This window comes from Rhinatrema bivittatum, chromosome 8 (genome assembly GCF_901001135.1).
Source record: "Rhinatrema bivittatum chromosome 8, aRhiBiv1.1, whole genome shotgun sequence".
In the NCBI taxonomy this organism is placed as follows: Eukaryota; Metazoa; Chordata; class Amphibia; order Gymnophiona; family Rhinatrematidae; genus Rhinatrema; species Rhinatrema bivittatum.
This window is the reverse complement of record NC_042622.1, coordinates 147,533,300-147,551,187: the sequence shown is the minus strand read 5'-3', so window position 1 is coordinate 147,551,187 and position 17,888 is coordinate 147,533,300. Positions and strand designations below refer to the sequence as shown.

The 17,888-nt window shown below is 49.0% G+C and overlaps 1 protein-coding gene across 1 annotated transcript; it reads right to left on the bottom strand.

Annotated features, from left to right (window-relative positions):
- Positions 1-6,157: 6,157 nt before the first annotated feature.
- MRPL49 (mitochondrial ribosomal protein L49) lies at positions 6,158-17,878 on the bottom strand. The gene is made up of 4 exons (XM_029611415.1): positions 17,559-17,878; positions 17,101-17,263; positions 14,055-14,179; positions 6,158-9,627 (listed from the first exon to the last, which is right to left on the bottom strand). The coding sequence occupies exons 1-4, from the start codon at positions 17,652-17,654 to the stop codon at positions 9,481-9,483; spliced, it is 531 nt and encodes a 176-aa protein (XP_029467275.1). The 5' UTR covers positions 17,655-17,878; the 3' UTR covers positions 6,158-9,480.
- Between the last annotated feature and the right edge of the window lie 10 nt (positions 17,879-17,888).

Genomic DNA, 17,888 nt, shown 5'->3' with positions numbered 1-17,888 from the left:
AAGGAAAGTTTCTCTGATTTACCTGTGCAATATTGCAGCGTTAGAGTGGGGCAGTGCCGGGCGCACCCTCGTTCCCCGCACAGTCCTGCTCACATACCGCTCGATACTCTATTTAAATTGCTTGCAAATGCAAGCCGCGTCTGCGAAGCGTTAGGCGAAGGGTTAGGCCCGCGCAACCCATTTTACTGTATAGGCGCTTAATATAGCACCTATACAGTATCCTGGGTGCGCTGGTACCTGTCATTTCAAATGTCATTGCAACTGACATTTGAAATGACAGGTACCAGGAAGTGGATGGTTCCCCCCCTCCCGAAGCAAGGCGCAGGGCGAAAATTAAAACAAAAGGGAATAAAGTGTAAAAAAAGTAAACTTACTGGCGGGAGCGCGTTCGAGGCGGGAGCCGGCGGGCGCGCGTTCGAGGCGGGAGCCGGCGGGCGCGCGTTGATCCAGGCGGTAGCCGGCGGGCGCGCGTTGATCCAGGCGGCGGCGGGAGCCGGCGGGCGCGCGTTGATCCAGGCGGTGGCGGGAGCCGGTGGGCGGGTGGGGCACGTTGATCCAGGTGGCGGCGGGAGCGCGTTGATCCAGGCCGCGGCGGGAGCCGGCAGGCGGGTGGGCGCGCATTGATCCAGGCGGCGGGAGCGTGTTGAACCAGGTGGCGGCGGGAGCTGGCGGGCGTGTGGGCGCATTGATCCAGGCGGCGGGAGCGGGCGGGTGGGCGCGCGTTCATCCAGGCGGTGGAGGGAGCCGGCGGCGAAAGCGGCCCCCAGCAGCCCCCGCCAGCAGTGAATGAATGCACGCCTGTGTACGCCCGTGCAATTTCAGCGCTCAAGGCGTGACGTCACGAAGCTTGACGTCACGGAATGTGACGTCGGCGTTCAGTAATGCACTGCCTTGAGCGCCGAAATTGCACTGGCGTACACAGGCGTGCATTCATTCACTGCCGGCGGGGGCTGCTGGAGACCACTTTCGCTGCCGGCTCCCTCCGCCTGGATGAACGCACGCTCGCCGGCTCCCACCGCCGCCTGGATCAACGCACGCCCACCCGCCCGCCGGCTCTTGCTGGGGTGATACCGGGGAGCCCAGCTCACTCACTCCAACCAGGCCGCTTCAGAACTCTGCGAGGGACAGCTCTGAGGTACAAAAAAAAAAAAGGCTTGTCTTGTTTTCTCTCCTGGCGGCTGCGTCGGACGGCCTCTCTTCGGGCTCTGTGCGGCAGCGGTCGGCTCTCCTCCCTCCCGTTTCCGTGCCTCCCCTCTGGCGGTGTTTTTTTTTTTATTATTTTGCGGCGTTTTGGGTTTAGAGCTGAGCATGCTGCGTGGCATGGCATTCTCAGCCTGCGGCTCCGGTGCTCGCCTCTCGCGGGATGGGCTATGTTGGGCCTGCATCCCTGGGGGCAAGGGCTCGTCTGGTTTGGCTCAGGGGGCGGTGGTACGGCGCCAGCCGTTGGCGATCGGGGTCGGGGGGATTTCATCTCCTCGTTCCACACGCGCCGAAAATCGCGGGAAAACCCGCCATCTTGGCCCCTGCCCCCACCTGTGGTGCTGATCGCGGCATTCCAGGAATTTCCCACCCTCCCTTTACCCGCAGAGACCGGTCCCGCGGCCTGTTTCGCCAATGGGGGCAGCGGGGCGACAAGGGCACCGATTACGAGGGTCCTGTAGGTCTTTTTCTTCGGCTTTCATTCTGGCGATGCACCGAGCTTTTCAGGCCCGCAAGGCTCATAAACTGCGTCTGCCCCAGACGGGGGGCCTGGTAGATCCCTCCCCCCACAGGGAAATTTTCACCCCACGCCCGGAGAAAGTAGCGGGGCAGCCCAGGGCAAAGTGTGTCTTGCGTGCGCTTCCCCTCCGGGATGACACGGATTCCTCTCCTGTTCCACGGACCAGGAAGGTGAGGAGGAGCCTTCCCCACCCCCGAGGGGGGTAGAGGGAGAGTGCGCGCCTACGCAGGGGGACAAACGTCAAAGCCTGGCTGCGGAGGGCGATGATCCGAGGGTAATCCTCCTGTTCCGCAGGGATAAGTTGGCTCCTCTCATCCCAGTCATACTGAGCGAGCTGGGGATCGCTGCGCCCCTGAGGAATCTTGGCTGGGCCCCATGGATCCAGTATTGTTGGGTTTGAGTGGTTCCCCCACAACGTTCCCATTTCATTTCTCGGCTACGGACCTCCTCTTCTGGGAATGGGATACCCCGGAGTTGGGCTTGAAGGTCACTAAGGCCATGGACAAGCTTTACCCCTTGCCTGAGGAGGCGCTGGAGATCCTTCGGGTGCCGAAGGTGGACGCTGCGGTCTCAGAGGTAACAAAAAGGACCACTATCCCAGTCATGGGAACCACAGCGCTGAAGGATCTTCAGGTTCGCAAATTGGAGCTTCAGCTTAAGAAGATCTTCGAGATGTCCGCCCTGGGGGCTTGAGCTGCAATTTGCAGTAATTTTGCTTTGCGGGCTGGCCTCCAGTGGGTGCAACAGCTCCTTGCCAACGAAGGGCTTCCAAGGAGGAGGCCAAACAAGTGGGCCAGCTCGAACCAGTCGTGTCCTGTAGTGCGGACGCCCTCTATGACCTGCTACGTACGTCGGCTCGTTCCATGGTTTCGACGGTCTCGGCCAGGCCGTTGTTGTGGCTGCACAACTGGGCGGCGGACAGCACCTCCAAGTCTCGACTGGGATCTTTACCATTTAAGGGCAAACTCCTGTTTGGGAAGGAGTTGAATGACATGATCCAGTTGCTGGGCGAGAACAAGGAGTACTGACTCCCAGAGACTAGGTCGAGGTCCAGGAGGTCCTTTTCGTCCAGGTCCAGATTTCGAGGGAATAGAAAACCTCTCCCCAATCGTCCCAGTGCCACGTTCCCCTCATTTCGCTCGGGGGGGGGAGAGCAGGCAGTAGCCTCAGCCTTTTAGCAGTAGTTTTGGTCAATCCACTCCCACCACTTCGAACTCCGGTGGTAAGCCAAACCAATGATGTCCAGCCGGCCCACTCCTCGGTACCGAAGGTAGGGGGCAGGCTGTCTCTCTTCAACGACGAATGGGCCGCAATCACGTCGGACCAATGGGTTCTCTCAGTGATAAGTCACGGCTACGAGTTAGATTTTTTCGCCCTCCTGTCCCGAGAATTTTTTTTTTCCATCCCCGTGCGGACATGCAGGCAAGTGGAGAGCGGTCTGTCAGACTTTGCTCCAGCTGTCTGAGCTGGAAACCATCGTCCCTTTTTCCGCCTCGGGGCAACGAAGAGGACATTACTCCATATACTTCGTCATTCCAAAGAAAGGCGGCTCCTTTCGGCCCATTCTGGATCTAAAAAGCGTCAACAAAGGTTTGTGGATTCCTCGTTTTCGCATGGAAACGCGGAGGGCTGTGATCGCTTCCGTGAGACCGGGGGAATCTCTGGCCTCCCTGGACCTCATGGAGGCATACCTGCACATTGGAATCCGAAAAGCGGATCAGAAATATCTCCGGTTCTATGCACTGGGGCAGCATTTCCAATTTCAAGCTCTGCTGTTTGGCCTCGCAACAGCGCCCAGAACTTTCACCAATATAATGGTGGTGGTAGCAGCGCAGTTGCGATGGGAGGGATTGCTAGTCCACCCGTACCTAAAAGATTGGCTGATTCGCGCGAAATCCGAGTCGCTTGTCAGTCAGCAGCCCAACGGGTACTACAGTTATTACACTCGCTCGGCTGGGTAGTCAATACAGCCAAGAGCCACCTCATCCCTTCTCAGTCTCTGGAGTTTTGGGAGCGTTATTCGACAGGGGAAAGTTTTTCTCTCCATCGAACGCAGTTGCAAGTTGCAAGGCCAAGTCTGAGACCTACTACAGATGCGGCCACCGACGGTTTGGGACTACCTGCAGTTGATAGGGTCCATGGCATCGACATTAGTCTTGGTGCCCTGGTCCTTTGCGCATATGCGACCCTTGCAAGCGGTGTTGCTCTCCCGCTGGAGCCCAGTGTCCGAGCAATTCCACCTACCGTTAACCTCTGACGGCCCTGGCACGTGCCAGCCTGGGCTGGTGGTTAGGTACAGACAATCTTCTCCGGGGGAGGGGGGTCTCGCTCGCGGCCCTGGAATGGACGGTGGTGATGGTGGTGACCACGGATGCGAGCCTCTCCGGCGGGGGGGGGGGGGGGGGGGGCGGTAGCCTGTGACAGTCTCGCTGGTCGATCAATCGCCTGGAAACCTGGGCGGTAAGCCTGGCGTTGCAGGCCTTTCTCCCCTGGTTCTAGGGAAGTGGGTCAGGATCCTGTCCAACAAGGCGACAACAGTGGCCTATATCAATCGTCAGGGGGGGACCTGGAGCCGCCCCGCGGCGTTTGCTGCGTCGCACATTGCGGGGGTAGACAACGTTAACGCAGATTTCTAGAGCCGGCATCAGCTCGATCCCGGGGAATCGGAGCATGCGGACAGGGCATTTCAGCTAATCTGCGACCGTTGGGGATCGCTGGCTGTGGATCTGATGGCGACATCTCACAATACCAAGGCCCGCGCTTCTTTGCCCATCGAAGGGAGCGGGGGGGGGGGGGCGGAAGGTTTCTCGTGTCCTGATTGCTTCATGGAAGCCTTCCACTAGAAAATCTTATTCCTATAAATGGAAAAGGTACTCATCATGGTGCACCTCGCAGTCCCTTGATCCCTTTTCCTGTCCAATCCCAAGGTTTTTAGACTATCTCTGGCATTTGTCGGAATCGGGTCTACAGACCTCTTCCATCAGAATGCATGTCAGTGCGGTAGCCGCCTTCCATAAAGGTGTCGGGGATGTTCCTATATCGGTACAACCCCTTGTAACACATTTTCTGAAGGGTTTGCTCCATATCAAGCCACCTTTACGTCCTCCGGCCCCTTCTTGGGACCTTAATCTGGTTCTTGGTCAGCTCGTAAAACCACCATTCGAGCCTCTTCACTCCTGTGACCTGAAATATCTCACATGGAAAGTGATTTTCCTTTTGGCTATCACTTCAGCTCGCAGGGTTAGTGAGTTACAGGCCCTAGTTACCTATCCGCCTTACACTAAATTCCTGCAGGACCGGGCAGTACTCCGCACTCACCCTAAGTTTTTACCTAAGATAGTTTCGGAGTTTCACATTAATCAATCCATCATACTACCTACCTTCTTTCCCAGGCCCCATTCCAATCCAGGGGAACAGGCTCTGCATACCCTTGACTGTAAACTGGCTCTACCGTTCTACCTAGACCGTACAGCTGCCCACAGGAAGAGCACTCAGTTATTCGTCTCTTTTCATCCCAACAAATTAGGGCAACCGGTGGGTAAGCAGACTGCATATCTTTTTGCTATCAGCAAGCAGGCATTCCTTTTCAAGACCATGTTAAAGCACACTCTGTGAGGGCCATGGCGACTTCAGTAGCACACCTACGATCGGGGCCGCTTCCTGAAATTTGCAGGGCTGCCACCTGGAGTTCTCTACACACTTTCGCAGCCCACTATTGCTTGGACAAAGCCGGAAGACAAGAATCCATCTTCGGCCAGTCTGTCCTGCGTAACTTATTCCAGCATGACGTACCTACACCCTTCCGCCTGCCTGGTGGGGTTTAGGATGCCCTCTACCAAATTCTGCCCAAGTTGTTGTGCCTGTTGCATGCCATTGGGTACATTTGGTGCATGTTCGGACATCCTCAGCTCGGTACTCACCCATATGTGAGGACTACCATCCTGCTTGTCCTGTGAGAAAGCAAATGTTGCTTACCTTTAACAGGTGTTCTCACAGGACAGCAGGATGTTAGTCCTCACGAAACCCACCCGCTGCCCCGCGGTGTTGGGTTCGTTACGTTTTGTTTTATTTTTTCGGCACTGCCTGTAGCTTTCAAATAAGACTGAAGGGGGACCCCTGCTGGCTGCAGGGTTAGTGCCATGCTGGGTATGCCCAGTAGGGGCCAGTCAAAGTTCTGGAAACTTTGACAGAAGTTTTCCGTGATTGGGCTCCATCCTAATGATGTCACCCATATGTGAGGACTAACATCCTGCTGTCCTGTGAGAACACCTGTTACAGGTAAGCAACATTTGCTATATTAATATAGTCCACATTCTTGAAAGAAGGAGAGTGACTGTAGCAGCATCTTTTTTTTTTGCAGCCTTAATTACCTTCATAGCAACCGTACAATAGTAAATGCTAGTTTTATCCTTAATAAATTGCTCAAGGTGTAGAGGATCAAAGAAAACAAACTTGTTATTATACGTAAGTAAACATTTACAAGGATATTTTAAAAAATAACTGGCACCTAAATCAAGAACCCTTTGTTTGTACGCTAGGAAATGTTTCCTACGAGATTGTGTAGCTCTAGAAACGTCAGGAAAAATTTGAACTTTCTGTCCACTGAAAATCAACTGCTTATTCTGAAAATATTTACGGAATACTTCTTCTTTATCACACTTTGACAAAACCGATACAAGCAAAGTAGCTCTGGTAGGAATATTAGCAAGGGAATCCTCAAGGAAAGTTGTAATGCCAGGACTTTCCAAGATATCCATCCCCCCTTCTTGATTTACTATTTTTTTCCCTAATAGGAATATAATAGATTTTTTAGATAGTTGGAATCTTGTCCTCCTCATAGGACAATATCTCTTTCAAGTATTTTCTTAAAATTTCTTTCGGGGACAACAATCTACTATGAGGAAAATTTAGCAAGCGTAGGTTATTAGACCTCATTTCATTTTCTATAGCTTCCATTTGATTATTTATATATAGTTTATCCTTTATAAATGATGCAGTCACTTCCTGTAATGAGAGTGACTGCATCACTGAGTGTTAATTTTAGAAACAGAAGCATCTACATTTCTTAATCTTAGATCCTGTTCTCCTATTTTAGCACAAGTCTGAACTGAAAAATTGTGGATTTGGGAAATAGAACATGTCACTTTCTTATCAACTTTTGCAACCAATTTCCAAACATCTTTTAAGGATACTGTCTTCGGCTATATCTCCCCCTCCAACTCATCAGACAGGCCTGGGATAATAGAGGGAATAGGTAACAGAGAATTACTATCTTTACAACATTAGTTAATAACACATTCCTCTCCTTTCCAGCCTTCCCCCCCCCCTTCAGCCATTTGTTGTGGGTTGGTGCTGGAGGGGGAGATTACCTCTTAACAACCCAGAAACTGTCCCATTGTCCATCTGCAAGATTGCAGGTTGAAGGGGTGGCTGCTGGGGATCAGGGCTCAGTGAAATCCCCGAGGGTGAATTAACCCTGGAGCAATTCCTCATAGATGACTCACCCAGATGTAGTACATGGTCATCCATCGGCCCAACTCTCACAGATGATAAAGGCAATGGGGAAGAAGTCCAGTTCTTTGATTTCCTTTTCTTCCCCATTTTACACCCAGGGGCGCGCCCTTTTGGTGCGCGGCTTCGGCTGTGCGCCGCAGGACCCTGCTTTAAAAAGTTTTTCCGGGCTCCACCTGATGACATCAGGTCCGGAGTGTCACGCCCCCTCTCTCTCCTGGTGACACTTGTACACGGAGCGAGCTGAAGGAGACACCCTTAGAAAGGCCACGCTGGAGGAACGAGAGGACTAGCGAGACTGGAGCCGAATGTGCCGTAACACCTGCTTCCTCGCAGACCAGCTCAAAAACCTTCCAAACCCGGACATAGGTGAGGGAAGTAGAAGTTCTGCGAGCCTACAAAATAGTGGAGATGACATCCTCAGCATATCCCCTCCGTCTCAACTTTCGCCATTCAAAAGCCAAGCCGCAAGACAAAAGTGATCCGCCTGGTCGAAAAATACGGGACCTTGGCGGAGAAGGTATTGAAGATGGCCAAGGCGAAGGGGACCGTCCGACGTGAGGTTGACTAGGTCCGCGAACCATGGCCTACGAGGCCACTCGGAAGCTATGAGAATGACCGGACCTCTGTGAAGCTCTATCCATCTGAGCACTTTCCCTATGAGGGGCCAAGGAGGAAATACGTACAAAAGGACGTCGCATGGCCACGGAAGGGCCAGAGCATCTACCCCTTCCGAGCAGTGTTCCCTCCAGCAGCTGAAGAACCAGGGAGCCTAGGCGTTGTTCAGAGTTGCCATCAAGTCTAGGTGTGGAGGACCCCACCTGCTGATGATCAGGGCCATGGCGTCGGACAACTCCCATTCGCCTGGATCCAGACGTTGACGACTCAAGTAGTCTGCTTGAACATTCTCATTGCCAGCTATATGAGAAGCTGTGAGGCACTCCAGGTGTCGCTCCGCCCATGCGAGAAGCCGGCTTGCTTCAAGGGCCACCAGGCGACTCCTGGTGCCCCCCTGGCGACTGATGTACGCCACGGTGATAGAGTTGTCTGAGAGCACCAGGACCGCCCAAAGCAGTGGGAGAAATGCCTTGAGTGCCAGACGAACCACACGAGTCTCCAGGCGGTTGATGAGCCAGCGAGACTGGGTTGGGGACCAATACTCCCGCGTGGTCTGAGACTGGCAAACCGCTCCCCAACCGGAGAGGATGGCATCCGTCGTGACTACCATTCACTGCGGGGTCCGAAGGGACATTCCACGGAGTAGGTGCTTGAGAGATAGCCACCATTGTAAGTCGCTGATGGTAGAGTTGGAGAGCGGGAGCTGCATCTGAAACTGTTCCGATACTGGCTGCCAACGGGACAGCAAAGCCCTCTGTAAAGGATGCATATGTGCAAACGCCCAGGGGACCAAGTGAAGAATGTGCCCTGGACAGGTGTGTGAAATTCCTCTCTTGAGGATGGAGGGGTCTCCTAAAATCCTCCAAAAAAGCAATCGCTCTAGTTCATACTCTATTCCCCTGGGTCTTATGAGATCTATCCAAGACTAGATCTCAAACTAGATTGAAATCTATCACCAAACCATCCTCTAAATGAGAGAGAAGATGTTGAAAAACCTCCACAAAAAAAGGAATAGTCAAGTGGTAGGAACATAGAGATTACCTAATATCAAAGATTTACGGTATAATTCACAATCAAAATCGCATAGTCCTTTAGATTCACTATTTCTTGCTTGATCATGAAAGGAAGATATTTTCAAATCAGAATGGCTCCTCCACCTGCTCTATTATTTGCTGAAACTTACTTTACTTCCCTGCCCCACCATCTCTTTAACTTTTGATGTTCCACAACCCTCAGATCGGTCTCTTGCAGCAGAGCTATATCTACCCTTTTTTTTTTTCCAAGGCCTTTAGTATCTTGGTTCTCTTGATCACAAAGTTAATCCCATATCCATTCCAAGATATTATCTTGACAGCACTTTGAGACATTTAGTAAGCTCATTAAATTGTCCAGAAAGATTCAAAGAAAATAAATTAACAGGTAAGAAAACTGAATTTAAAATTTTCACCACTCTCTCGTGCTAAGTGTACAATATATATTTTTATAAACCTTGTACAATAAATGAGAGAGACTGAAGCTTTGCATTGGCTTGACTGTAAGGAACAGTTTAACAGCAGTAGGTGAGGAAAAGCTAGTCCATGAGAGAAAGCTGGTTTGTGTTGCTAATTTCCCTGCTCTGTTCATGACCATGCTTAGAAGCCCTTGTCCATTAGCCAGGCTTGCAGCTCCTTACTGAAGTATCCCTTGATGCGAAGGCTCCTGGAGACTTCATTAACTTGTGTAGCTGGAGTTTGGCCAGAAAGCTGTGTCAGGAACTCCTTCACTTCCTTCTCTAGGGCCTAAAGGAATAAAGACACTATCATGTCATATTTGTAGCACAGAGCTTAAAGCAAAGTACAAGCAACACATCACTGGCATCCCTCCATTCCCTGAAGCAATACTGTATCCTATTCAATTAGATAATGCAATACACGATGTGCTCGGTTATAAATATGTTTACACAAAACATAAGTAAAAAATGTTTGTAACACAGAATGTGATGGCAGTTTAGATGGACCTTATCTGCCCATTTCATTTCCTGCTGCAGTGCCTTACTACCCCACTGATTAGTGGCTTTCCCTTCACTTCTTTGCAATTATCCTAGCTTTCTTGAATTAGTATTCACATCCATCATCCTCTGAAGAAATATTTTCTAATGTTACTCCCAAGTCTATTCACTCTGAACCTCACAGCATGAGCTTCTTCTCCAACAACTTGCCACTAAAAAAGATGTACTGCCGTGTGCTATTTATAATGTGAGGTATTTAGTATCTCTATCCTAGCCCTCCCTCTTCTCCTCCAGCATATACATATTTATGCCTTTAAATCTCACCTCACAGGGCTTCTGTTGCAGACCTTACATAAGTCTGGTAGTGGGTGCCTGGCTGCTGCCATCCCATCCATAGCCTTTGAGGTATAGCCTCTGGGGCTGGACACAGTACTCAATATGAGGTCTCACCAATGCCCAGTAAAGAGGCACTCTCACCTCTGTATCTATGGTTATGCTCTCCCTATACACTCTTGGTATTCCTCTGGCCACCATCTTTGCCCACTGCCTTATCACTCTGTTTTGCTACTTTGAGACTATCAGATGTGATCACCCTGAGGTCTCTCCCAATGGGTGTGTGCACAGCAGTATTCTACACCCCCCATCTCTGATTTCTGTACCCCAAAGGCAGGACAACTTGTAAGGAATCCTAGTTACCAAGCACCTCACCACTATTCAGGCTCTTAAGTTTCTTATTCTGTCCTCCCTTAGGAACATCCACTTTCTTGCACATCCTATTATCATCTGTAAAAAGATAAACTTGCCCCTGTGCAATAGTGTGATTTTATATAGTAAATTAGTAAATGATGGCAAATGGTCCATCCAGTCTGCGCAGCAAGTTGCTTGGGTGGTTACTGCCCTTGCCTTCTGTTAAAGGTGGTAGCTGACCTTCTGTGCATTCACAAGTGTTACATCTAAAGTTAGCAGTCAGTTACCCTTTTCCTTCATTTCAATCCTTTAGTCATTAGGGATCCTATGTGTGGTTGCGTCTCTCTGTTCTGCTTTGATCTTGTCAGCCTCACCAAAGACCTGTACAGGGCATTATCACCTCCTTTTTCCTGCTGGATAGCCTGTATCTGTGTTGCCCAGCATCTCTCTTACCTTAGCTACCACCTTCTTACATTGATTCACTACCTTCACATCGTAGGACATTACTGCGAGGTTCATGCATATCAGTCTGTCATCTCTCCACCCCCCCAATCATGCACAGCTCCTTGGGACTACTGCACCCCAAATGCAGGACTCACACTTCTTGGCACTGAATTCCAGCTGCCAAACCTGCAACTCTTCCAGCTCTCTTAGATTGCATCTTATTCTCTCTACTTCTTCAGATGTCTCATCTAGCTCCATGGCCTTCTCCACTTTCAGTTTTGCTTGTTCATCCAACCACTCTCACCTGTACTCATGCCAACAAGCAACAAGGTCTTCTTTAGTGAATACCAAACTGAAGTATTTGTTTAGTATTTCTGCTATTTCCTCCACACTGCTCTGTGTCTCTTTTCAATCTTACAATGCCACCTCTGGCCTTCCTTCTTTCTCTAATGTATGTGACAAAAGTTTTTGTCTCCACGCTTTACCTCTTTGGCGATCCATTCTTCTGCTTGTTTTGCTATCCTGATTTCTTTCCTCATCTCCTTCAGCTTCACCAGATAATCTTTCCTGTATTCCTCTTTTTTGAGTTCATTTGTACTTTTTGAATGCTGATCTTTGTGCCTTTATTTTCTCAGCAATCTCCTTCGAGAACGGCATCTGTTTCCTTACTTTTATTAACAAAGGTTTGTTGGCTTTAGTATAACTCCTTTTAATTTGACCAACTGATGTTCTGTATTTTTTAAATCTATGACTTTGATCGTGGTATGTCTTTTCTCCATCTTGGCTGCTTTATCAAACCCCATATCATCTGATGATCACTGGTGCTCAAGTGAACACCTACCTGCACATTAGTGACACTATCTTCATTTGGGAGTATCAACTTCAGTATCATTCCTCTCCTTGTGGGCTCCATCACCATTTGTCTAAGCAGAGCCCCTGGAAGGGCATCCACAATCTCTCTGCTTCTTGCAGATTTTGTAGCAGGGCTACTCTAACCCACATCCGGCAAATTGAAATCTCCAATGAGTAATACCTCTCCCTTGCTTCCTACCTTTTGGATGTCTTTGGCAAGATCCTGGACCACTTGTTTGATTTGAAGGCCTGTAAACCACATTAGTGTAAATGGAAGTGCTATCACCCCTTTTTAAGACAGCCCACTGTGCTTCTTCCTTTCCTCATAACCCCTGCATTTCAGTTCAGATATATATAATTTTTTTTTGGACAAAAAGCTACCCCCTCCATAATAGCTCAGCACAGCTGTATCCGATTCACAAGACACTTGTGAATCCTTCTCTGTAATAGCAACATTATCTAAATCCGCCTTTACCATTAGGGCCTGAATATTGGAAATTTAAGTGCCCAGTTATGAGCTTATACTCATAGCTTTCCACCTTCTTTCACTTGGGTTTCTGCCCTTTTGATAAAAAATGGACTACTTAGCAGATTTTTACTAATTTCTCCACCCACTTCCTGTATTTGTTGGGGGCAACATTCTATCTTGCTTCTTCCCCTCCCCCCCATTCTTTTTTCATAGGATATCTTTTCCTTCCACAGATAGGCTATACTGTAAAGATGGCCTACATCTCTTTTACTGTTCCATACATGGCCCAACTCCCAATATCTCCAAAACCACCTTTACACCAGGTTTTAACTAAGTATTGAAGTTGTCTCTATCACATTGCCTTTCTTTTTCCTTCACCATCTGCCTTTCAGCTGCTTCAGTAGCAAAGTTCACGCCGGGAAACGGCTAACAGATCAAGGCACACCTCTGAGGAATCTTGGAAATTGCCTCAGGAATTCTCAACTGGGGGAAGGACCATTAGGTATTACTGCAGGAAAGCGGGGCTCGATATTTCTCCAATTTAAAGGTTAAATTTCCTCTTCTAAAGAGTACTGTGTTCCCTATAGGGAAGGCATAATCCACATCTGCTAGGAGACAGAGAGATACTGAATGGCTGAGGTTACTGCAAGAGTATAGCTAGGGTGATGTCAGCTTTGAAACCTGACTCAGTCTCCATCTGCTAGCAGGGGAGCACATAACCCATTGGTCCTGAGTCCATCTGGCTACAGCAGAGCTTTCCAAACTTTTCATGTTGGTGACACACTTTTTAGACAAACATAATTTCACGACACAGTAATTCAGTCTACTAGTAAACCAGAGGTTAAAGGTTAAACGAACGAAACATATTTTGACAATTTATGTATGTTTCCTTAAATATATACATAAATAAAATGTTTCACGACACAACCTATCTCATGAAAACCTTAAATTTATATTAAAAATATATATTCCAAGATTCATGTTATTGTTATAATTTGAGAAACAATAATAAAACAAATTGTCTGTCCCCCACACACTCATCTCTCCTCCTCCCCCCAGCACATGTCTGGCCCCCACACACTCATCTCTCTCCCCCTCAAGCACATGTCTGTCCCCCCAGCACGTTGCCCCCCACTCACTCATCCTCTCTCCCCCAGCACATGTCTGGCCCCCACACTCATGTACCTCGTCTTTTTGATTGTTGCCAGTTAAGTGCTTCACTCCCTTCCATGATCACCAGACACTGCTGCTTGCAGTCAGTACTCCTCATGGCCAGGCCTCATCGGCAGCAGCAGCCAATGCAAGGATGGCTGGGCTCGTTCCACCCACCAAGCCCCCCCAAAAAAAAACGCGATTGACAGCAAAAATCACCCAATAATAAGCAACCCATAAACTGAAAAAAAAAGTGAATCTCTAGAGAAAAAAAAAGCCCAAACTCGCATCAGAGTTGACCGGGCTTGCGCGACACACCTGCACACTGCAGGCGACACACTAACGTGTCCAGACACACAGTTTGGAAAGCTCTGGGCTACAGGTTAGGGAATTAGTTTTTAACACAACTGGCCAACTTGGGGCTCACCCCAAGTGTTTCCATTTATTTATGAAAGCTCCTCCTTTTCAGCCACTCCTATTCTTATAAATCTCTGTAAAATAGAGGTGTTGATTTGTTTGTTTGTTTTGGTTTTTTTAGAACATTCATGTATGTCACTTTGGATATACTGCATTCAGTACCCATGTGAGTGTACCAAAGGTGGTCTGCATCTTACCCAAATGTCACCATCAATTTTACGGATGACAGTCATGTGCCGATTGCCATGGGTTATGTCTGTATAGACTGGAACATTGTGCATTCGGGAACGTCTGACCAGATATGGCAGGGCAGGCAGAGGATCTGTTGAGAGAGGGGAAAAGTGAATGGCTATACTGTGATATAGCCCTGCTCTGTATCCATCCAAAACTACAAAAAATCAGAATACTGAGAAATAAAGGTATATAAACATTGAAGTGGCTCGGTGTGAGAAGTCTAGTTTTACAACCATCTTCCATTAAAAATTCCTAGAAGGGACTGAACACTCTAGCTCAGATACGGCTCAACATTATCCCAGAGGGCTTACAACCTTAGGGCCCTACTTACTAAGCATTTTTACTGTAGACTTAAAATGGGAGAAAACCTTTAGTAAATAACCCTCTTAGATTGTAAGCCCTCTAGTGATAGGAAAATACCTGCATCACTTGAATATAATCAGCTTTGGAATGTCACAAAAGGCAAAATACACATTAAAAAAAAAATCCTGATAGTATTGAAGGACAACACAATCAAAAAGACAGATGTGACTTGAACCACACCTACAACCAAAAATTCAGGAGTACAAACATTTATAGATGAGAATAAATTGCTAGGGGCTGATTATCTTCAAGTGATGCAGGTATGATACACCCCCAACTCGAGCTAGTCCCAATAACTTGTTTGCAACATAGAAAAAAAAAATGCAGAACATCTGTCTCCAAATCTCCTGCCTTTTGCATTCTGAAGAATTTTGCAAAACTGAAGCCTCTATGGGTAATTTGTATGTGCTGGCTTAAAACCCGTGAGAAATTCGGACGAGAAAGATGAGGCTATTAGCCCCCAATACAGGCAATTGCTGGGCACCCAAGGCACACTTTTTAATGCAACAAATTCAACTTCTGCCCTGTGAAGGTGGATTAAAGTTAAGTCATAAGGCATGGGCCCATGAGAAATAAAAAGATACAGTCCTCTGTGTGTCGTCCTACTTAGTATCATTGTGATACCAGTGGCGTAGCCACGGGTGGGCCTGGGTGGGCAGGTGCCCACCCAACTTAGACCCAGGCCCACCCAACTGGCACCGGAACTGCAAGGCTGTCGCGGGATCCCATCCCCGCGACAGCGAACAAGAGAACCCACGCCTCGCGCGCCATCACGGCACACATGGGGAAGCGCTGCTGCGGCCGCATGGCCAACCGGTCTTCCTGTTCGGGGGGGGGCGGAAGCGCCACGCGCAGCTTCCGCTTCCTCCCCCCAATGCAGGAAGATCAGCTGCCTCTCCTGCTGCCACCCGTTCTCCTGCTATCTTCGGGCCAAACGGCCGCCGAACTTCCTGTTTGGGGGAGCGGAAGCGCCGCGCACAGCTTCCGCTTTCTCCCCCAAAACAGGAAGATCAGCTGCCTCTCCTGCTGCCACCGGCCTCCTGCTATCTTCGGGCGTCGGGCCGTACTGCCCGCCGATCTTCCTGCTTGGGGGGGGGAGGGAGGAAGCGGACGTTGTGCGCTGCGCTTCCGCTCCCCCCCCCCCCCCGACAGGAAGTTCGGCGGGCAGTACGGCCCGACGCCCGAAGATAGCAGGAGGCCGGTGGCAGCAGGAGAGGCAGCTGATCTTCCTGCTCTGGGGGAGAAAGCGGAAGCTGTGCACGTGCTTGAATGTGTATGTGTGGATGAGAATGGGAGTGTGTGTGGGTGAAAACTGGAGCCTGGGTGTGTATGTGGGTGAGAATGGAAGCTTGAATATGTGGGTGAATGGGAGCTCGAATGTGTGTATGTGTGGTTGAGAATGGGAGCCTGGGTTTGTGGGTGGGTGAGAATGGGAGCTTGAATGTGTGTATATATGGGTGAGAATGAGAGCCTGGGTTTGTGTGGGTGGGTGAGAATGGAAGCTTGAATATGTGGATAAGAATGGGTGCTTGAATGTGTGTATGTGTGGGTGAGAATAGTACCTTAAATGTGTATATGTATGGATGAGAATGGGAGCTTGAATATGTGTGGGTGAGACTGGGAGCATGGGTTTGTGGGTGAGAATGGGAGTCTGGGTTTATGTGTGTGGGTGAGAATGGGTGCCTGGATGTGCGTCTGTGTGTGTATAAGAATATAAGCCTGGGGAGGGGTGAGAAAGTGAGAACTTGAATGTGAGCTTGTGGGGGGTGGGAGCATATGAGAGTGACAGCTTGAGTGTGTGAGAGGGAGTCTGTGAGAGAAAGCGTGTATGTGTGTGTGTGTGGAAGGGAAGAAGACAGTAATAGAAGAAAGACACTGAAAAGGAATTAGGAAATGAGCTATAAGGGAAAAAATGGGAAAAAGAGACCAGGACCAACTGATTAGAAAAATACAAAGATCAGACAACAAAGGTAAAAATATATATCTATATTTTGAGATGTTAGCAATTTAAATATAAGCAACACAACCGCTCTCTCAAAATTTATGGACAGGTAGGAGCCGTGTATAAAATTGTAATAATAAGAAGGCTAAAGTACCACAAATCACCGTGAATTATGTTTGTATCATTAAGTAAACCTCATACTTAGGCGTAGATGTGAATGCTATGCTGCATAATTTGGCATTATTTATCAGTAAAAAAACAACTAGTAGACCTGCATGCCTACAGCCCACCCATGTTAACCTTGTGCCCACCCAAAAAATCAATTCTGGCTACGCCACTGTGTGATACTTACATTTCCTGCATGCAGTGTTGAAAAATAAATGTATATTGGCTTGATTAAAAAAAAAAAAAACACATTCTTATGACTGCACAGTTTAGACATCCATAGAAAGGGAAGTTTAGCTACAGCCATCTTCAGCACCCTCAACAAAATAAAGAAATTAGCCTGAAGAACTGGGATTGAGCACTACCGATGCACAATTTTCCCCAAGCGTGCCCTTTTTACACAACTCTCATTTAAATACAGCATCAGGCACCCAGCGGATTTGGCTGCATGCACTTTACAAAAAACGGGTGCTAAATACAAGCGTTTTCAGTGTACATCTTATTACATCGGCCCTGAAAAGTTTAGCTGACAGTCTTACCTTGTGGTGGCCTCCAACCAGATGGGGTGGGATGTTGGTGTTTAGGGGGATCTGGGACACGAGTAGGGGGAATCAGTCGCTCCACAAATTTGTACTCTTCTAATGACTCCACAAAGCTAGAGTAAGGAGGATCTGTGTTTTCAAGCTGGGCTGCTGTATGAGCCTACAATAATAAAAAAAAAAAAAAAAGGGGGGGGGAAAAAGCAACCATGGAGCCCCGACATCCAAACGATAATGCCTAGCAAAAGTGGGCAACGACTTCCCAGTAGCCACCCAGCAAATTTCAAGTGGAGACTCCTGATGTGACTTGGCACAAGCAGTCGTCTGAGACCGAATCAAGTGTGCTCCTAAACCCCCCGGCAGCGGGTACCCTTTAGAAATGTAAGTCGACTCGATGGCTTTCTACAGCCAGGAGTCTGGACTGATCTGGGTACGTACAGGTATCCTCCCCATCTCACCTGCAACCACAGCTGGAACCTGGGTCCTGCTACTTCCCGGACAGCAGCTAGAGCGTCTCGCAGACTCCTAGGCCGGAGCGCAGCAGCCGCCATCATCGTTCCTACGCGCGAAATCAGCGACTCTTTAGGGAATGGGGGGCGAGAAGAAACTGCTCTCCGTAGCTTCTTACAAGAATGACAGAGATCATGCGTGCACAGCCATTTCCTCCATGCCTCGCTCCCGTCCCCCCCAATCACAGAGGAGCCTTAAAACTCTTAGAAGCGAGCAGGGGTTGGCGAGGGACGGAGGAAGATGGCAGCGTTGGATTGGTGGCGTTCGGAAGCCACGCC